General features: G+C 46.6%; 1 protein-coding gene across 1 annotated transcript; it reads right to left on the bottom strand.

Annotated features, from left to right (window-relative positions):
* Positions 1-9364: 9364 nt before the first annotated feature.
* LOC137368841 (uncharacterized) lies at positions 9365-15665 on the bottom strand. The gene is made up of 4 exons (XM_068029048.1): positions 15587-15665; positions 13084-13104; positions 12703-12763; positions 9365-10946 (listed from the first exon to the last, which is right to left on the bottom strand). The coding sequence occupies exons 1-4, from the start codon at positions 15663-15665 to the stop codon at positions 9365-9367; spliced, it is 1743 nt and encodes a 580-aa protein (XP_067885149.1).
* Positions 15666-22421: the final 6756 nt, after the last annotated feature.

Raw genomic sequence — 22421 nt, 5'->3', positions numbered from 1 at the left:
CATGGCTGCACATTTGCATTCCAAAAGACAGTGGCATGGAGAGACAATGGGAGTACTCCCGGATTCAATTAGCCAGATGGATTTTGTCAACCGTGATGATCAAGAGGCATTGAGAGTCATTGAATGTGTAAGAGCCAGCATTCCACCCCCCAACTGAGAGTGTCTGGTAAGCTCTGAGGAATCCAGAAACCTCACAGGCGAGGCTGTCTCAAGCAAAAAGCTAGTCACGTGACTCAGCTGCTGGCCAACCTGGATTATAATTGAATTGTGCTCACAGAACAGTTTTTGGAAGAGACTGCAATTGAACTTCAAGGAGGAAGCTCCCCCTCTCTCTGTCTCTCTCTCTCATGCAAAGTTCCAGTGACCCACGGAAGTAACTTAAGCTTCACGACCAACGAAACAAGTTTTAAAGTATGCACTGGGCCCCAACGAGAACTGAAAGACTTAATTTCAATCAAAGACTTTACATCCAACCCAAAATCAGTAACTGAACTCCATCTATTACTTCAAACCTTCCCCTTTAATTCTTTTTCCTCCTCTCTCTCTATTTGCATATGTGTTTATCACGTATGCATGCTAGTGTGGTCGCGTCGCGTATTCTTCGTAGTTTTAACTGAGTTAGAATTTTAAGGTTAATAAACTTATACTTTTCCTGTTTAAATCTGAGAAAATATGTCTGGTTGATTTCTTTGTAATTACAATTAGAGAGCAGTAAGCAAGGACTCATTGAGGGGAAACTAAAAACATTGTGTTTTAAAAGTTAAACTCTGCTATGGCCAAACCAGGAAAAAGCTGAGGGGGAACCCTAGACCCCTTCATTTCCTGGTCATAACAAGAGACATACTCAGCACATGGCTTGCAAAGAGCACACACAGACCAGTGAGGAAAAGACCTGGACCTGAGATCATACAATGTCGATAAGTAAAACCATACATAGTGCTTATGATCAATCTGTACATAAAGCCTGTGATTATCATTTAATAAAGATTCAGAACACAGCACAGAGCACTACACTGCTTCACGATGATTGGCAAAATATAAAACAAATGTATAATTGCTGGTTTATTCCTCTCACGCAATTAATATTGTATTTTATTTAAAAGCTAAATTGTTGGTAAGCTAACAATAAGCTCTTATTCGAGCATCGCACAATGACCTAATTTCAGGAAAAAGGAAATTAAAACCACCTTTACTAGTGAAAAGCATTTTGCATTTTAACAGTGAAAAAAAACCAGTCACAATTGCACTTTTAGCTTCACTCCATGTGAGAGCTGCACAGAGTTAATTTGAAATGAAGTTTAGTGATCTTGCAAAAGTGTCTGCTGATTTTTGCAATGAGCTGACTGAAGCCAACATTGTAGCTTTGCTATCCAAAGAAGAGGTGAAAATTGATAACTATGGCACCTATGGAGTGAAAATAAAAAGGGGCTGTTCTTCTCTAAAGCTGTGTGTTACTGTTTGCATCAGCTTTGGAAATATATTGTATTTCTTGCACTGTCCACTTGCTGATCTATAAGGAACTAATACATTGGTATCTGTGTCAGAAAATCACTTATGTCTGCTGTCTGCAACACACAGGAACTGTTTGGAGAGCGCTTTTATTGTTTAATAGGGTAAAACAAATGGTATTCACTTTCATGTTACACAATGTATTTGAAACCTTGTACCATGTTTCCATCAAAGCATACCAAAATAATTCTAAATTTCTTATAAGCACAAGGTTTTAAATTATGTGGTGCAAGTCTGTGGAATAGAAAGAAAGATGTCACCTGTAGTAGGTTTCCTTTCTTGTTTTGTCAAGAATTGCAGAAAGCATTGGGAAGTTTAACGGCCAATTGAGGTTATGGGTTGGCTGTAAAGGATCCAAGCAGCTCACGGGGAATAGGGAAGTTACAGCAGTGGGTATTTCAGCGGCTTTTTGCTCCAGCCACTGCAATACGATCTGACTTCTGGGTTTCCCGGCTAATTAGCACAAATGGGCATGATGATGACCCGCATCAGACTATTTCAGCTGAACTAATGAAAGAGACACTGCGAGGAAGAGACTTGAGGCATACGCAGGTGTTGAAATAGAGCCAGAACCTGGAGCAATGGAGTAGCAACGTTGCAAGGCAATATCCTTCTTCATGGATACCGACCTAGGGATGATGCTGCAGGATGTAAGGGCCCGCGGGGAGATGCCAGTTTCTGCTGACAGGACAAAGAAACATGCTGCAGAGAACAAGAAGACATGGTTAGAAGTCACTGAGGAGATCAGCAGCAGGAGTGTGATGCTACACTCCTGGATACAGTGCCGAAAGAGGTTTCTTGACCTAATCAGGGCAGGAAAGATGAGTGGCAGGGCACACTCAAGTATATCTGGATCTGCATCTTATTCCAGCTGCCACTGCCCCTCCCTGCCACTCTGCCTTCCCACGCCTATTCCTGCGCATCATTTAAACTGTGTGCAAAAGCTGGCAGCAGCAGAGGCTATTAAAAGCGGCACATCAAACACCAAAGAAACAGGGGAAAACTCAAAAAATGACATCACAGTCAGCACAGAGTGTGAAGCAATGTAGATAAGTTACAGATAAGTATTAAGTTTATTGATTTGTGTTTTTAGTAGTTAGAGTTTGTGTTTTGGTGTTAGCTAAACAATTAAATAACCTTAAAGCTAAAAAGAATCTACAAATTGTTACGACCGCGGTGGGAGCAACACACTGTCAATTCTGTCCTGTCACTCCACAGCATATTATTAAGCTTTCACACCCATCTGGAAAACAGCCAAATTAAACACTGTCGTAACCCCCGGAATAAAACAGACCAAACCAGGTATCTTTAGACAACAACAAAATAATTATTTATTAAAAAACTAAATCTTAAACACTATTCAGATAAACCTATGTCTAAAGACCTTATAACTTCTTATTTTAAACTAACTCCCCCATTCACACACATACATTCAAAAATAACAATAATTAACCAGTTTTTAAAAAGTGGTGATTTTTAAAAATTAGCTGTCTCTTAAGTATAAATAAAATAAGTAAGTCTTTGTGGATTACGCTCCTGGTGGATGAGGTATTCTAATGTGGAAATAGTGAAAGGCCACTCGAAGTCTTCACATGGATTTGATGCAGTATTGGATTCTTAATAGGCATTCAACTCTTTGGCTGCTGTAAGCATTAAACAGTTCTTTGAATGATGAGCACAACAATAAGTCAACTTGAATTTTAAAACTGACAGTATCTCAGTTGAAACTTTACTTCAACTTCCAGCAAATTCAATCAGTCCAGAGAGATTCAATCTTGAAGCAAATACTTTCTGGCTTGGAAGTAAAGAAAAGGAGTTCAGCAATACAAACGTTCTTTTAAAAGAAAAGGCTTTTTCTTTCCTTAAGGGATTAGCTTGGCCTGTAGCTCTTTGTAGAATTTCTGTTGAGAGAGAATAAAACAGTTCCTCTCTCTTCAGTACGCTTTGTTAGAGAATTTGGTTCAAACCAGTTTTTGCCAGTTCCACACACACAGTCAAGTGGAAACAATAAAGCATGTGACCGCTCTCTCCTGCTGTTGCTTAGGTAACAAAAATGCAGCTGCTGGCACACTGTGCCTTAGGAATTCCAGAACTTTCTCTCCCTTAAAGGTGCACTGTTTTTAACAGAGTCTGATGATTGCACAATGCTCAGCACCATTCACTGAAGCAGTCCTTGTAGAAATGCAGCATGACCTGGACAATATCCGGGCTTCGGCTGATAAGTGGCAAGTAACATTCATGCCACACATGTGCCAGGCAATGACCATCTCCAATAAGAGAGAATCTAACCATCTCCCCTTGACATTCAATGGCATTACGATCATTGAATCTCCCACTATCAACATTCTGGGGTTACCATTGACCAGAAACTGAACTGGAGTAGCCATATATTTACTGTGGCTACAAGAGCAGGTCAGAGGCTAGGAATCCTGTGGCGAGTGTTACGACCAACCGCTCCTGACAAAGCCCCCAATCAAAATATATGATTCTGATTGTGGTGGGGCACTACTAATTCAATCCTGTCGTTCCACAGATCGACTAACATATCATTTAAAAATTTTCCAAATTAAAGAAAGACCCACCAAATTGTACCATCGATTAACCCCCGAATGAGGCTAATCAAACTAGATGTCTTTTAAATCAACAAATTAACTCTTTAATCCAAAGAATTAAATTTTTAAACACTATGAAGATAGAAACAACATTTAAAATAGAAAAAATTAGAGTCCTGACAAATTTATAGTCCAATGTTGCTCAAAGTCTTCACAGGATGTTGCCCAAAGACCTCGCAGACGTCCGATGGGGAAAAAGTTCTTCCACGTAGAACAGTCCGTAGTCTAACTTCAGCAGTAGGTGATAACTTCCTTCTTCGGCGATGAATTTCAACAATTAACAACTTGTGAACACTTTCGATAGAACCAATCTGACGTTAGAGTTTTTGAGGGACAAAAGATTGTCACAGTCTAACTTCCCTTTCTTCAATTTAAATTACCAGAGATCTCTGACTTGGCTTGATGTTTTAGAATTTTGAAAGATAATAATTAAACAGACTAAAATCCTCTTCCTTCAGTTTAAATGGTAGAGAGCTCTTTTTCAGGTGTGCTCATCACAGCTGTGTCCTATGTGTCTTCTGTCTGTGTGTTCAAACTGTCTTACTAACTGCCAGTTCAAACTGAATTGTAACAAATGTGGCGCATCAGGCTCACTCCCAGTGGCTGTTTCCATGGTATCAAGAATGCACCCTTTGAATCGCAGTCTCCAAATGGCTGTTTCAAAGGCAACGAAAATGCACCTTCCTATAACTCTAAAGCTTGCGGCTCTTAAAGCAATACTGATCCCTTGCAAGCCTTAAAGGCAAACTGCATAATCCGAAAAAAAAAACTACAGGACCATGACGTGAGTAACTCACATCCTGATTCCCAAAACCTGTCCACCATTTACAAGGCACCAGTCAGGAACGTGATGGATGGGTGTAGCTTCGACAACACTCAAGAAGTTCGACGCCATCCAGGACAAAGCTTGATTGGCACCCCATCCACAAATATACACTACCTCCACCTTCGATGGGCAATGGCAGCAGTGTGTACTATCTACAAGATGCACTGCAGCAATGCACCAAGTCTCCTTAGACAGCACCTTCCAAACCCACAACCTCTACCACCTAGAAGGATAAGGGCAGCAGATGCATGGGAACATCACCACCTGCAAGTTCCCCTCCAAGCCACACACCATCCTGACTTGGAACTATATAAACCCTTCACTGTCGCTGGGTCAAAATCCTGCAAGTCCCTTCCTAACAGCACTGTGGGTGTTCCTACCCCACAAGGACTGCAACGGTTCAAGAAGGCAGCTCACCACCACCTTCTCAAGGGCAAATAGGGATGAGCAATAAATGCTGGCCGAGACAGTGACGCCCACATCCCATGAATGAATAAAAAAAATGTCTAAAACCCCAGATAGTACAACAGTGATAGCCTCCATCAGCTGCTTGGGCAGATCTGTAATGTGCTCACCAGCTTGGCACCCTGAATCTATTCATGAACCCATACCCAACAACATGAGAGTCTGTGTGCTGGGAAGAGTGCAGGGGAATGATGGCACGCTGCACCCTTTGAGGATTGCTCCTCCTCCTCAGAGATGGATTCCAGGCCCCCGGTTTCTAATATGGACCATGTCTAATATGGACCTCCAGATGTCCAGTGGTGGACACAAGAGCACTATGCCTCCTCACTCCTTTGGGTTGATGGTCGCACGGCCACCCAGTTCCAGGGCCTTCTCCTCTGCCAGTGTCAGAGATTGAATATTGGGGATGTCTCCACCAGTCTTTGCTATCTCTTTCTTGGTGTCTTTCCACAAAGACTAGAAAAACATGTATGCAGGTGGCAGATCTTTGACCCATGATTGGGCTCCCGAATGCCTCCTCCATGTGCTGGCTGTCACAGGATTTGGTGGGGGTGAGCAAAGACAGAGGGCCGGCTGTTGCCAAGATGCAGCCACGCATCCGAAAGGATCTGGTATTGCCGCACCCTCTTGCCACCGCTGGGTCGTCACTCCCTCCTATTTAGCACACCATCTCACTTTGCTATGTGCAAACCCCAAAAAGGAGAGCGGTATGGAGGATTCAGCCCAGCACAGCGAAAGAGGTCATTCACCCGTTTGCGGCACTGCATCCAGGATCAGGGGTGTGACCCCACAGTTGCTAACTTTTGCGATCTCCATCCAGGCTTGCTTGGTCAGATGGGAGGGTCTCTTCTTGCCATCCCTTGGGAAGTGGAAATAAGAATATAAGAAATCACAGCAGGAGTAGACCATGCAGCCTGTTGAACCTACTCCAAAATTCAATATGATCATGGCTGATCTTGGGCTTCAACTCCACTTTCCTCACCACTCCCCATGTCCCTTGATTCTCTGAGAGACAAAAAATCTGTCTATCCCAGCCTTAAATATATTCAAGGATGGAATATCCACAATCCTCTGGGGTAGAGAATTCCAAAGATTCACCAGCTTTTGAGTGAAGAAATTTTTCCTCATCCCAGTCCTAAATGATCGTCCCCTTATCCTGAGACTGCAACCCCATGTTTTAGATTCCCCAACCAGTGGAAACAACCTCTCAGTGTCTACCCTGCAAGCCCCTTCAGAATCTTGTATGTTTTAATGAGATCACCTCTTATTCTTCTAAACTCCAGAGAGTATGGACACAATTTACTCAACCTCTCATCATACGACAACGGTCTCAGCCCAGGGACCAATCTTGTGAACCTTTGTCATACTGCCTCCAATACAAGTATATCCTTCCTTAAAGAAAGAGACCAAAACTGCACAAAGTACTCCAGATGTGGTCTCATCAAAGCCCTGTACAATTTTAGCAAGACTTCTTTAACAGAGTGGCAGCAGAGCAAGCTCACTGGGAAGTTTAACAGAGCGGTGGGAAGGAGCGAGAGAGAGTGAGAGCAGCAGGAAGGGGGACTTGCTCAATGTCTCTGCCGGGTCCTTCGTTCAGGCACTAATTGCAGCTGCAGCAGGAAGAGGCCATTAATTGGGGGTTAATTATCCAGTTAAGGGCCTCAATTGGCGGCGGGGCAGGAAGGTCATTCACAGGCCTTCTCACCCCGCACTAAATTTCGGCAGAGCTGGGATGGTGGCGGGCCCCCACCCTCCCGCACCATCCCACCCGATTTCATGCTCTCCCTGCCTCCAAACCCGCCATTGGGGAAAGCATAAAATTCCACCCCTAGTGTCCCTGCACAACAAAACCTTACAAGAACCCTGCTTTTAACCCCTGGAAGGTCATCACACCACCTCAGAGTCAGGCTCTTGTAAAACAATAATTGGTTCTAGCTGTTACTGGGTAAAATTAATTGGTTCTTAATGATATCTTCCACTAACCTAACCTCAAAATCTCAGACATGAATACAATGGAGTGGTTTCACACTGTCTCCTAATCTGATTTTAAACAAGTTTTCTATTCATTAAAGCCAGAGTCTTGAAGGCCACAATGTACCATCCTTTATCAGGATTCCCAGAAAACTCCATTGTTTGAACACATTTAGCTGAAACTGCGCTTTCTCACACAGACACAGAAACTCACAATAATTAGATTTAACATACTTTAAATGAATACCCATTCTTTCTCAAATTATTCTTGATTCATTAATTATAACACAATCAAGGTTCATTACTTTTACCATCATCTGTGCCATGATGCGTAACTCCTTACTAAATAATACAGAATATAAAAGTTAGTCCTGAATACAAAATGGCTTCTTTGGTCACATGTTAGTTTTAAAATGGCTTTCTTGCCCTTGTTAGTCATTACAGTGGCTATAGTATTAAAATGGTCAACTTAATCTAAACTCTAACTACCCAAGCTTACCTACAAAGTGTTAGTGGGCCATGTGAAGGAAGCTGGAGAAAGGGGACATGGAAGTGGAAACTGTGTTCAAACCATTTCCACTTCTGATGGATTGCACCCCCCTATTCAATGCCCCACGTGCTAACTCCTATCATGATGGCCGTGTCTGGCCCTTCACAGGGGTAGGTGGGGCAGTCATTGGAGAGGCTCTCAAACCCAGAGGATGTCAGCCAACATCTGAATAATCAGAGCAGGATGTGAGCATCTTACCTCTACATCTGCTCAAGCCATGAGGTAGCACCACATAGTAGTCGAAAAAGGAAGTGTCATGAATTGTCATTGCACAAGGTTATGCATATGGGTGTTCAATAAAGTGTTAGATTGCTAACCTTCTTTTCAATTAATTTATTTCTTTGCTCCATTTTCCCATACAGCCCACTTTTGCCTGCTGCCAGGTGGCCTTCTTCCTTGTGAAGAATGGTATAGGAGTTACAGATGAGCAATGGATGTGAAAGAGAAGAATTGATTGTGGGAGTGCTTTGTGCTGGGAGTTAGGGGCTGTGGCAAGTGGGTTCAGAATTTGGCAGTCTGATGGGTCCACTACCTCAGTTTAAGTGAAGCATGCCCGAATTAGGCTGGCCTGGATATCCCAGGCATTTATGCGTCCAGCTATTGGTGCTCTCACAACATCATGCTCCTCCTCCACCTGCTTTTTATTTTGATCCTCTTCCTCCTCCAAAGCGGGAAGACACTCAGCACTTCCTCCTCCTGGAGTACGAGTCCTTACTGCTGAGTTAAGTTGTGCAAGGCGCAGGAGACCACTGTCATTCTAGGTACCCTGGCTAATGCATACTGATGGGCACATCTTCAGCATCCTTATTGTTTGGCGTATCACAGCTCTGGTGGTAAGGTGGTCTCTATTGCACCTCTCCTGGACACCATTGCCTGGGCTCCTCACAGGTGTCATCCGCCACATCTTCAGGGTCCAAGAAGCCATCTGCTAACTCTACTTTGAGGTGTGAAGATCTGAAGGGGCTTTAGTGGCGCAGAATGAATGCATTATGACAGTTTCCTGGCAATCTTGCACTAACATGCATGATGATCTTTTTGAAGTTGTAAATGAGCTGGACATTGATGCAGTGGAATCCCTTTCGCTTGACGAAGATTCCAGGGTGTTCCGGGTGCCTCGATTGCCACGTGTGTGCAGTCAATGGCTTTCTGGATCTGTGGGAAGTCAGCCAGAGCGAAAATGCCAAGCACTCACTTATTCTAGCTGGCCTCATCAGCTAAGCCATACACAGAAGTGTTGATTCTGGCAAAAATAGGACAGGTCACCTGTGAGATGCACTTGTGGGCAGCAGATTGCAAGATTCTGAAAATATCAACTGCAAGTTCCTGGAAGAAGGCAGAGGGGAAGAAATGAAGGGCAGTGGTGACTTGGACAACTACTGGCAATGTGTGCCCACCTGGTCCATTTGGCAGGATGTCTTCTTCCAGGAGGCTTCAAATGTCAGCGACCACCTGGTGGGAAACTCTGAGCCTCCTGAGGCACTGGTGCTCGGTCATGTTCAGGAAGCTTATCCTCTGCCTGTAAGCACAGTGTGTGGTTATTGCCTCCTGTGAGCAGGAGCTGTGTTCTTGTCCCTCACTCCTGTGAAGTGGCAGGTGGTTGAGGAGCAGGCAGCTGCTCCTGCTGCTTGTGTTGCTACTGGTATTGGTGATGCTCCTGCTGGTGCTCCTGCTGGTGCTGATGGTGCTCCTATTGCTGCTGGTGCTGCGGCTGATGGTGCTCCTATTGCTGCTGGTGCTGCTCCTCCTGCTGCTGCTGTTGTTCCTACTGCTGAAGCTCCAGCTGCTGCTATTGGTGCTGCTGCTGCTGATGTTGCTGTTGCTGGCAGTGCTGCTGCTACTGGCAATGCTGCTGTTGGCAATGCTGCTGTTGGTGGTACTGCTGCTGTTGGCAATGCTGCTGCTGGTGGTGCAGCTGCTGTTGGCAATGCTGCTGCTGGTGGTGCAGCTGCTGTTGGCGGTGCTGCTGCTGGCAATGCTGATGTTGGCAATGCTGCTGCTGGCGGTGCTGTTGTTGGCGGTGCTACTGCTGTTGGTAATGCTGCTGTTGGTGGTGCTGTTGTTGGCGGTGCGACTGCTGTTGGCAATACTGCTGTTGGTGGTGCTGCTGTTGACGGTTCTACTGCAGTTGGCAATACTGCTGTTGGTGGTGCTGCTGTTGGCGATGCTGCTGTTGGCGATGCTGCTGTTGGTGGTGCTGCTGTTGGTGGTGCTGCTGTTGGCGGTGCTGCTGCTGCTGGCAATACTGCTGTTGGCGATGCTGCTGTTGGCGATGCTGCTGTTGGCGGTTCTACTGCAGTTGGCAATGTTGCTGTTGATGGTGCTGCTGTTGGCGGTGCTGCTGCTGGTGGTGCTGTTGTTGACGGTGCTACTGCTGTTGGCATTGCTGCTGTTGGTGGTGCTACTGCTGGCGGTGCTGCTGCTGTTGGTAATGTTGCTGTTGTTGGTGCTGCTGGCGGTGCTGCTGTTGTTGGTGCTGCTGGCGGTACTGCTGTTGGCAATGCTGCTGCTGGCGGCGCTGCTGTTGTTGGTGCTGCTGGCGGTACTGCTGTTGTTGGTGCTGCTGGCGGTACTGCTGTTGGCAATGCTGCTGCTGGCGGCGCTGCTGTTGTTGGTGCTGCTGGCGGTACTGCTGTTGGCAATGCTGCTGCTGGCGGCGCTGCTGTTGTTGGTGCTGCTGGCGGCGCTGCTGTTGTTGGTGCTGCTGGCGGTACTGCTGTTGGCAATGCTGCTGCTGGCGCTGCTGCTGCTGTTGGTAATGTTGCTGTTGGTGGTGCTGCTGCTGTTGGTAATGTTGCTGTTGGTGGTGCTGCTGCTGTTGGTAATGTTGCTGCTGGCGGTGCTGCTGTTGGCGGTGCTGCTGCTGCTGGCAATGCTGCTGCTGGTGGTGCTGTTGTTGGCAGTGCGACTGCTGTTGGCATTGCTGATGTTGGCGCTGCTGTTGTTGGTGGTGCTGCTGTTGGCGGTGCTGCTGTTGGCGGTGCTGCTGTTGGCGGTGCTGCTGTTGGCAGTTCTACTGCAGTTGGCAGTATTTCTGGTCTCAGCTCACAATTTGCCAACTTGGCATTGTAGGATTTGAATTTACAACCACCTGTCCTGTTATTCCAGCACTATTACACTGCTTTAGCCAGATGTAATTTGATGATTGTAATTCGACTCCTGTTGCGATTCATCTTTCTTTTAACTCATTGATGTCTGGTATTATAAATAATGCAAGATAAGCGTAAACTGATTCTGCTGTTTCACAATAAGAATGTTATGTATCTAGATACAATTAATTTGCACGGTCACTATGGAACCCTGACCCTAGGATACAAAGTTATTGTTGCCTGATGTCTTGCTCATCACATCTAATCACATCACTAGAGATTAATTACACATGTGCTCTAATTAAGTTGCTGTTTGTCCTGCAGCGGGCCTGATCTCAAGGTCTAACTCATTTTCATGATTGTGATTGCCTATCTACACAGGATAAATTTTCTTACCTTTAGCCAGAAACATCCTGCCTTGGAAGTCACTAAGCCTTAAACATTTTCATTGCTTTACCCTGTGTCTTTCTGCATGGTATACCTGGTGTATTCAGGATGCTTGTTTAGCACCTCCCTGGACATTGGGACTCAGTTCGCTGCGCTGTCAGCTAATAATCTGAGCTGATACTTCAATGCAGTACCAAAGAAATGCTGTATTGGCCTTTAGTTGATATGTTAAATTGATGCCTCATCTGTCAGTTCAGGTGGATGGAAAAGATCCCATGGCACCATTGGAAAAAGAGCCAAGAGTTCTCTCAGTGTGTTCACCTATCCCTCCCTCAACTTACTGCATTCAAAACAAAGTGACCCTTCTCGTATTCTGATGGAAGAATGCTCGAAACTAGGCCAGGAATCTGATATGCTAGGTCCTGGTCTGGCGGGCAGCCATAAAGACGGGGCTAAAGTGTGGCGAGTCGAAGAGACTTAGTAGTTGGCAGGAAAAAAGACAGAGGCGCAAGGGGAGAGCCAACTGTGTAACAGCCCCGTAAAAGCAATTTCTCTGCAGCACCTGTGGCAGAGCCTGTCACTCTAGAATTGGCCTTTATAGCCACTCCAGGTGCTGCTTCACAAACCACTGACCACCTCTAGGCGCTTATCCATTGTCTCTCGAGATAAGGAGGCCAAAGAAGAAGAAAGGTCTTAAGCTGTGGATTCCACAATGGCCTTTTGGGCCTGAACCTCCCGTGCACTAAACATGGACATTAGTGTAAAAGTCGAGATTTTCTGCATTCCAGATGTCAGTATGACCTGGTGTATTGTCAATGGGGAAATGACCTATGAGTCCACGCAACAATCTTGGCCTAGATTTCTCCAAAAATTAATGTTATTTTCAAGTGAGATGGGAATTCCAGCACCCGGCCTCCCCTCTCACAGCCTGGTATTTGTTTATCTGGCACCTATGCGTCCTCCCACGCAATGAGTGGCATAGATGTTCCCCGAGTGATACAATTGTAAAGTATCACAAAGTTAAAAAGTGTTTACAGTACAGAAACAGAACATTCAGCCCAACATGTCCATGCCAGTGTTTATGTTCCACACAAGCCTCCTCCCAACCCTCTTCTTCTAACCCCATCAACATATCCTTCTATACCTTTCTCCCTCATGTGCTTATCTAGCTTCCTCTTAAATGTATTTATGCTAGTCACCTTAAACGGCTCCTGTGGTAACGAGTTCCACATTCTAATCACTCTCTGAGTAAAGACCATTTCTCCTGAATTCCCTATTGGATCTATTAGTGACTACCTTATCCTAATGGTGCCTAGTTGTGGGGTCTTCCTGAGTATACATTGGCTGCCATATTTGTCTACAAAACAACGATAGCAGTTCAGAAGCAATCCATTACTATAAAGCATTTTAAGATCACCTCAACATGTGAAAGATGCTATCAAACTAAGTTCTTTCTTTCAAGGCTGTAAAAATAGAGCCGAGGTGCAGATAAGCCATGATCTAATTAAATGGTGGAGCAGGCCCGAGGGGCTGAGTGGCTTATTCTATTCCTTATCCAGCCTCAAAATTTATTGTGAATTTGCGTTCATAATGTTGCTCTCTCCATTCCATTGCTTTTTCTACATAGAATACAGGTAAAGACTGCAGGGGTAGGAGTATATTAAACAACAATTGTACCTTTAACCATGAGCAGGACAACTGGTTAATTCATATGGAACACAGAAACAAATGAGTTATGGTCAGTGTCATGTTTGGAATTAATCATATTCCATCCTCTTTACAATGAATTCTGTTCATACTATATTTTACAGGCTGTTGTTTTCAATTATTTTATTTATGTGAGTTTAATGGTGTTCTACATTACTTTGCAAACAGCAGAATGCTGCCTCTCAGGCTTAAAGCTGTTGTCCTGTTTCCGTCCCAGGTCCCAGCACAAGGCCCTAGCAAGTGGCTGGGCTGCACTGGAAGTGCAACTGTGTTGGGACAGAAAGCTGAACACTCCCCTCCCATTCCTAACGCACCTCAGATACCCTAGGCAGATGCTCAGAGGTAAATTGGACACAGTATCATTTTTTAAGGAACATAGGAACATGGGTAGGCCATTCGGCCCCTCAAGCCTGTTCTGCCATTCAATTAGATCATAGCTGATCTGTATCTTAATTCCATCTGCCATTTTGTTTCTGTAACCCTTAATCTAACAAAAATCTATCTCAGACTGGGTGACCGCTTTGTGGAACACCTCTGCTCAGTCCGCAAGCAGGACCCCGAGCTTCCGGTTGCTTGCCATTTCAACACTCCCCCCTGCTCTCATGCTCACATCTTTGTCCTGGGATTGCTGCAGTGTTCCAGTGAACATCAACGCAAGCTCGAGGAACAGCATCTCATTTACCAATTAGGCACACTACAGCCTGCCGGACTGAACATTGAGTTCAATAATTTCAGAGCATGACGGGCTCCATTTTACTTTTATTTTCAGTTTTTTTTTCTTTTTCCTTTAAAAAATTTTTTTTGTATGTTTATTTTATTTTATTTCATCTTAGTTTGTTCAGTTTGCTTACCCACTGTTTTTTTTCATGTTTGTACTTGCGGCTGTTCAATTTTCAGTCTGTTAACACCCTATCTGTACTAATGCTTTGTCTTTCAACACACCATTAACATATTGTTTGCCTTTGCTCCACGACCTTCTGGTCAGCTATTCTGTGACCTTGTCCTATCAACACCTTCTCCTTTGTTATCTCTTGCCCCGCCCCAGTATTACTTGCTTATAACCTTTTACATTTCTTATATTTGCCAGTTCTGAAGAAGGGTCACTGATCTGAAACGTTAACTCTGCTTCTCTCTCCACAGATGCTGCCAGACCTGCTGAGTATTTCCAGCATTTCTTGTTTTTATTTCAGATTTTCAGCATCTGCAGTATTTTGCTTTTATAAAAATCTATCTCTCATAGTTTTAATATTTTCAATTGAGCTAGCCTCAACCGACTTCCAGTACCCTCTGTGAAGTAAAGCTTCCTGACATCATCCCTGGTCAGCCGAGCTCTAGTTTTAAGGTATTCCGCCTGTTTGGACCTCCTCCACTGGAGGAAATAGTTTCTCTCTATCTACCCTATCAAATGCTTTTGCTTCGTACATTGTTCCTTTTGTCATTTATTCTCTCTTGCCTTCTACCCTATCACAGATCTTCCCTTTTGTTCTTTCCTCCCCTCCTTCTTTTCCCTGCATCTGTACTTGTTTAAAACATGCTACATCTCTAACATTTTCCATTTTCCATCAAACTGAGATGTTGATTCTGTTTCTCTTTCCACAGATGCTGCCTGAACTGCTGAGTTCCAGTATTTTCTGTTTTATATTAACATTTGCACACTACTAAATGAATAAGAAAATCTTTTCAGTTAAATAGTACAAAACACTATGTGAATTCAAACATGTTTTTCATTCTCACTTAATGGCCTGGGAGTGAGCTAGGAGGCGGGGAGGGCGTAAAAGAGGGTGGGAGGTAGGGGGTGCCGTGCTCGTCGCCTACCCGCCCGCGCTGCTATTTTACCAGTGGCGGAGGAGGTGGCAGACGGCCTGCCCACCCACCCTTAGGCCAATTGAAGCTCTTAAATGGACAATTAATTGCCACTTAAGGGTCTCGGCCCGCCACCACAGGTATTTTGCCAGCAGCAGATGTAATACCTGATGGCCAATTTGCGGGCTGAAGGGCCCTCATGGTCAGGCACCCTTTACCCCACAGAGGGCTCTCCAGCAGCATGGGTTCCCCCCCTCCCAATAAAAACAACACCCCGTGCCTATAGATTTCGACTCCCCCCACCCTCACTGGGGTCTAGCCGATTGTCCCCAGCGAGGTCTGTCCCCCACTTACCATTCCAGGATCTACTTCATTGTTGCTGGTCCTGGCTGGGTGCAGTCCCAGTAGTGGCCACTGCTCCCAATGGTGTTGCTGGGTCTGAAGGGCTGCCAGCCCTCTAATTGGCCAGCAGCTCTTTGAGGCAGGGCATTCTGCCTCAGCGGGGCAGAAACCCTGGCTTTAGCCAATTAAGGGCCTGAGTGACGCAAAATAGCAGCGTGGCTTCCAGGCCTGGCAGAGGCAGGCTCACACCCTCACCGTTAAATTCCAGCCAATATTTTAATAAAATTATTTGACACACTCAGAATCTGCATAACATGCAGGAAACAACCTTCATCATTGGCCACCGTAATAATGGCTCCAGTGCCTTCCTTCGGATTGGGATTTTCTATTGTCAGAATACAAAACATGTTCAACGGAAGAGCCAACAAAAAGTTCAAAGTGCTCAAGAAATCCACGGGGTCACAGAAACAACAGCCGTCTTTATGAACCCAAGTCCAAAAAGAAGGCCAAGTTAACCCACAAGTCCAATGAAGGAAAGAGTTACTGGGCTGAATTTTACGAAGTGTGTCAAGACTCTACTGTCTGGGTAAAAAGTGGGTCCCAAGCACGCACTTGCTGGCAGCGGGACCAGCTCAGCAATTTTCCCAGAGGCAGTCTCCTAATTGGCCACCTGTGGGCCCACTATCCAATTAAGGATGGCGGCCTGGCTGCTGAAGCTTCTGGCCCAATCAGAGGACTGGCAGACCCGAAGCCTCAGGAGTGACACCAGGAGAGGTGGCCATTGCTCAGGTATGCAGGAGACATGTAGCCTTCAAGAGGTAACAAAAAAAAGTTATAAGTTTCATGGGGCTAAGGGACAGAGAGGAAATTCCTCTGGGGAAATCATTGGGGCTGCAGGTGCAGCCTTCCCTGCCAATGGAAATGTAAAATGGCTCCTAATTGGGCCTTAAATTATGGAAATTAGCTCCCCACTTTCTTGGAGTGGGCAGCCTCTTTGCTTCCGGTCCCGTCATTGGTAAAAGGGAGCCAATCCAAAGTGGCTCCCTGCAATTTTACCACTGCCCAGGAGGCAGGGTGGGAGGTTGGAGATGGGTGTGGGTCAGGATTCAGGCTTTGAACACTTTAATAGCCCCACCTGACTCTAACACACCCATGTTTGAGGGTTAAAATTCCCCCCATACAGAACAGAATTTATGCAAAATGAAGCTTTGAAGTTATGCTAAACCTTTATAAAATACTGGTTAAGCCCCAGCGGGAATATAATGCCCAATTCTGGGGACTACATTTTATGAAAGATGTTAAGGCCTTAGTCAAGGATTTACGGGAATGATACCAGGAATGAATGCCTTCATGGGGACACTAGAGAAACTGTGGTTATTCTCCTTAAAGCAGAGAAGGTGACGGGGAGATTATATAGAGGGGTGTTCCAAATCATGAAGGGTTTTGATAAAATAAATAAGTAGAATGGCAGAAGGATCAGTAACCAAAGGACACAGATTTAAGGTGATTGGCAACATTTACGCAGTAAATTGTTTGATTTGAAATGAAAGGGCAGTCGAAGCAGATTCAGTAGTAACTTTCAAAAGGGAATTGGATAGATATTTGAAATGGAAAAATTTGCAAGGCTATGTGGAGAAAGTAGGGGTGTGGAAATAATGGAGATAGCTCTTTCAGTGAGCTGGCAAAGGCATGATAAGCCAAATGGTCATATTCTGTGCAGTATCAGCCTATGGTTCTAGAATTACGAAATGGGAAAAGAAACCCAATATAAAATATATTTGTCTGTTCACACTTAATGCAACTATAAAATCTTTAGGTCAAGACAATTTATTTATCTCAATTTATATCTGGAGGGCTAGAAGACAAGGGGGTAAAAGTCACACTTCAGCTATATAAAGTCCTGGTTAGACCATACTCGGATTACTGAGAACACACCTTCGGAATAATATATTAGCCCTGGAGGGAGGACAGCATTAAGGCGTGATTTGATTGACGTTTTCAAGATATTAGGTGGAACAGATAGGGTTGATAGAGAGAAACTATTTCTGCTGGTTGGTGAGTCTAGGATTATAAGAGGTCATGGTCCGAAAATTAGAGACAGACTTTTCATGAATGAAATTAGGAAACACTTCTGCACACATTGGGCAGAATTTTAAGCAGACCTAAGAGACAGGAGCAGAGGCGGGGGGGACTTAAAATTGGGATGAGACACATCGGACAGAAAGTCTGACATCGGTACGTCTCATCCGATTTCACTGATGGCGGCAAAGATGGAAGGCGAAGTTAGGACAGCGACGTGGTGGGCAGGTAATTAAGATAGTTAAGAGGCCAATTGAAAGTGATTTTATGGTCGGGTTTAAATTTTATCAATGATGCTCAGGTTTCACGGGGCTTCACTTACCCCCTTCAAGGAGGTGATATGGAGATGCGAGATCATACTGGCTGAAAGGGGAGGCCATCGGGAGAGGAAGCATTGACTGCCAGGCAGGGTAGAGAAGGATGACATTGGACATCATGTGAGGAGTGAGAGAAAGGGTTTCAGAATTGTGGGGGGGAGTGGGGGTGGTCATTGCAAGGGGAGGGGGCAACAGGCAAGTGCCATCTCGTCAGAGGTGACAAATTAGGGGAAGGCAAGGGGGACACTGGCAGTGAAGGACTAGTATTTAGGGAGAGGCCACCTATCACAAGCCTCATTCATCCAGACTTCAGGTACCCCATTGAAGAGGAGGAGTAGCAGAGTGGGAGGGAGATCCAGGCACCTGCAGCGGAACCGCAACAACAGGGGGGTTGGCAGCAGCCTCCAAACAGTGGAGATGGACACAGAGGAGAAAGACAGATGGCTCCACCATGCAGAAGGAGGTACCCTCCAGACAGTGTCTACAGGTCGAGACTAAACGACCTGCATATGTCCGAGAGGCAGTGCCAACAAAGACTCCACCTCCCCAGGGAGGCCGCCACTGACCTGTGCACTATAACGAGCTGTGCCCCAGGGAACTTAGTGGAAATCCAATGCCAGTGGTGCTGAAGGTCATCTTGACGCTGAACTTCTACATCTCTGGATCATTCCAGGGATCCACTGGGGACATGCGTGGGATCTCACAGTCAGTGGCCCATCGGTGCATCAAGGAGGTCACCAATGCCCTTTTCAGGAGGACCAGAGACTATGTGCACTTCTGCACAGATCCCAACTTTCAAGCTGAGAGGGCCATCAGGTTCAGGACCATTGCTGGATTCCCCAGATGCAGGGTGCCATCGACTGCATGCATGTGGCCATCAAGGCTCCAGAACACCGGTCAGCAGCCTTCATCAACAGGAAGTGCTTCCACTCCCTCAATATACAACTGGTCTGCAACCACTATAAATGGATCCTCCAGGTTTGTGCATGCTTCCCAGGAAGTTGTCACGATGTCTACATTTTGAGGCAGTCCCAAGGGCCAAAGGTTTTCCGGCCCCACTCCCACTTTCAGGGATGGATCCTTGGAGATAAGAGCTACCCACTCAGATCATGGCTACTGACACCTGTGAGAAGTCTACACACAGATGCAGAGGAGAGATACAACACCTGCCATGGGACAACACGAGAAACCATAAACCAGGCCTAGATTCGTCCAGTGATGCCCTTCAGTATACCCCGGCGAGGGTCTCACTACACAACCTGGTGCCACAGAGGGGGGAGCTGATGAGCAACGAGGAAAACAAGGAGCGGACTGCCTCCTTGGACAATGAGGATGCGGAGAGAGAAGATGGGCAAACCAGGCCAGATGATGGACCCCAGGGACAACAGGAGAGTGGCCATGAGATACGTGCAAGGGAGGCTCATGCTGCCCTTAGACATTTGTGTTTCCTTCCTTCCTTCCTTCCTTCCTTCCTCCCTTCCTCCCTTCCTCCCTTCCTCCCTCGCTCCCTCCCTGCCTCATTGATCATTTGTGTAGCGCTGAGCTGGCCAAGCTCGAGAGTTGACCCCTCGCAGCATGATGTTCTGTTGCAGCCTCTTCATAGAGGCTGGGTTACAACAAAGGGCCAATGTCCTGAAGTAAGAGGAGGGAGGTCGTCTGTGTTTTAGGAAAATGATTTATTCAAGTTTACAGCAGACCCTATCCTTTGCATGTAAAGCACACAATCACCTGTGATAACCTCGTGATTCTATGTGTTCTTTTTTATTCTCTTACGTCAACTCCGACAACGTACTCCCCCTGCCCAGTCAGCTGTAATGGAGGCAGGCTGTTGACCTTGCTGCCCCATGGCTAGTTGTATTGTTGGCGGTCGTCCTCTGGATGTCTTAGGCCTGGAGGGCCCTGGCATGCTGAGGGCCTCCTACACAGAAGCAGCACCACCCTCTATTGGCAAGGATGAAGGAGGATCTGTCAACACTGGCAGAGGGGCAAAGGAACAGCTGGCCACGCCAGGAGCACCCTGGGTGGAGCCCCTAGCTGCAGGAAGCAGCCTCTCCTCCTTCCTAGCAAGGCAATCTTCTGCCTCCATGCTGACCTGAGAGCAGAGGACCTGGTGGTGACTCCAGGCTCCCTATCACCCTCTCGCCTTGCCACTGCTGCCTTGCACCCATGGTCAAGATGAGGGTATGCAGGTCTGCACGAATCTGCTGCAGACACTGAGTGCTCTGCTGGATGTGGCCCTGAGAGTCACCAATCTCTCAATGGTGGACGCCACTCATGTACCATTCAGAGACAATGTCAGGCACAAGTCCTGGATAGGCGCCTCCATCATCTGCGTTAGGCACACATTGCTTCTGGCATCTCTGCCAGATGTTGCCAGACCTCCCTCTGGAGTTGCAGCATTTCCTGTGACACCAGAGGCACATCATGAGCCTAGGGCTCAACATGGGCCTGGAATCCCACAGTCCTCCGACTGTCAGTTGCCTGGGCTGTCACAGCCTCTGTCAGCTGCACAGACATGTCAGTGCTGTGCCCAGATCTAACAGCAAGCACAAACCCACCGAGGTGCAAGTATCTGTGCTGGTGGAGGGGGTAGGGGTATGAAGTGATGCCAGACCCCCTGAGGTACCGATAACCCCCTTAGAAGTGGCAAGCTCTCCCACAGTCTCAGAGCGACCTTCAGTAGGTACCGCTTGGCCTGCATGAAAGAACAGAGATGTGTAAGGGTCAAAGACCTCCGCTCCGACTGTCAGAGGTCTGGGCTGTCACAGCCTCTGTCAGCTGCTTGGGCGTGTCAGTGCTGTGTTCACCAGGTTGTGTGCCACATCTAAACTCGCGCACAAACACACCAACCAGTGCCTGCACTGGTGGAGAGTTGTGGGGTGTAAGGTGACACTGGTCCCTCCGAGGCTCCTTCCTCCCCCACAGTCTCAGAGGCTGTCTGAGTAGGCACTGCTTGACCTGCATGAGGGAACAGCGATGTTTAAGGGTCAAGAGCTTCCCCTCTCGCCATAGCGCACAACCCCCCTACATTGGGACCCCTGTGGGCACCGGATGCCTGATGAGCAGCATGGCTTCCTAGCTGCAGATTAAGCCTCATGGTGACTTTACTCACTGTCTTGGAAAGGTTCTCCTGCGACGCTCCAGGCATCCTGAGGTCCAGCCAGCTCCGTGGCCTCCTCCATCAGGGTGAAGATACGGAGATTGAGCAGCCCACCACCAGGTTTGGCCTGCTTTCTCTGATTGTGTGCTATTGCCTCCTGCAGACAGAGAGATGGAAGCAGTTCGTTCCCCAGCGAGAACAATCCCAATACACAGGCTGGTGGTAGTCCAGCTGCCACTAATGGGGACACACAGATGCCTCCTTTTAGGGCCACTTCACCATGGTGCAGTCAGTTTGCATGCATCTCCTAACCCTTTGCCCACGTCTGGGTGTGTAATCCCTCTCCATCCAATGAACCCTTCTGCTTCACCAGATGCAAGGCCCAAGAGGATGAAGGGTTTAAGAGGTATTCACTTTCATTGCCTGGATAAGGTCACTGAGCCGCTTGTGGCACTGGGTCCCTGTCCTTGACGTTACCCTACAGCTGCTAACCTCCTCTGCTATCTGAAGTCAGGCCTGTTTGGTGAGGCTGTCAGTTCTGTTCCTCCCATCCCTTGGCCATAAAATGTAACTGCTTTCCCTGGCACCTGTATGGCCCTCCTGCCTTGGGCGCAATGGCATTGGAAGATGAATGAGAATGGACAGAGACTGCTTGAGTTGTGTACCTATCACAACCTTTGCATCACCAACTCATTCTTTCATACTGAACTCTGTCACCAGGTTTCATGGAGGCACCCAAGATCACATCGTTGGCACCAGCTGGACCTCATCGTCACAAGGCGAGCCTCTTTAAATAGCGTTCAAGTCACACGCAGCTTCCACAGTGCGGACTGCGACACCTACCGCTCCTTAGTGTGCAGCAAGGTTAGACTCAAACCAAAGAAGCTGCATCACTCCAAGCAGAAGGGCCACCCGTGCATCAACACCAGCAGAATTTCTTATCCACAGCTGTTACATGTTTCTAAATTCACTTGAAAAAGCCCTTCAAAACACTCCTACAGGGGATGCTGAGACCAAGTGGGCCCACATCAGAGACGCCATCTTTGACTCAGCAATGACCACCTATGGCAAACGTGAGCAGAAAGCAGACTTCTTTCAATCTCACTTTGAAGAGCTGGAACCTGTCATAGCCGCTAAGCGCATTGCACTGTTAAACTACAAGAAAGCCCCCAGCGAGTTAACATCCTTTGCACTTAAAGTAGCCAGAAGCACTGCACAAAGAACAGCCAGGCGCTGTGCAAATGACTACTGGCAACACCTATGCAATCATATTCAGCTGGCCTTCGACACTGGAAACATCAGCGGAATATATGATGGCATTAAGAGAGCTTTTGGGCCAACCATCAAGAAGATCGCCCCCTCAAGTCCAAATCAGGGGACATGATCAATGACCAATGCAAGCAAATGGACCACTGGGTGGAGCACTACCTAGAACTGTACTCCAGGGAAAATGTTGTCACTGAGACCACTCTCAATGCAGCCCAGTCTGTGCCAGTCATGGATGAGCTGGACAAACAGCCAACAAAATCGGAACTCAGTGATGCCTTTTATTCTCTAGCCAGCGGAAAAACCCTGGGAAGGATGGCATTACCCCTGAAATAATCAAGAGTGCCAAGCCTGCTCTACTCTCAGCACTACATGAACTGCTTTGCCTGTGCTGGGATGAG

Source organism: Heterodontus francisci, chromosome 4 (genome assembly GCF_036365525.1).
Source record: "Heterodontus francisci isolate sHetFra1 chromosome 4, sHetFra1.hap1, whole genome shotgun sequence".
Lineage (NCBI taxonomy): Eukaryota > Metazoa > Chordata > Chondrichthyes > Heterodontiformes > Heterodontidae > Heterodontus > Heterodontus francisci.
Note: the sequence above shows the minus strand (reverse complement) of the source record. Positions and strands in the feature narration are given on the sequence as shown.

Coding starts and splice junctions, on each gene's coding strand:
- LOC137368841 (XM_068029048.1), bottom strand. CDS start 15,665: ATGTTTTGTATTCTGACAATAGAAAATCCCAATCCGAAGGAAGGCACT. Junction 12,764..13,083: donor TGTCCTGCTCATGGTTAAAG/GTACAATTGTTG, acceptor GTTGTTTTGTAG/ACAAATATGGCAGCCAATGT. Junction 10,947..12,702: donor CTAGGCACCATTAGGATAAG/GTAGTCACTAAT, acceptor TGCCAACTGCAG/TAGAACTGCCAACAGCAGCA.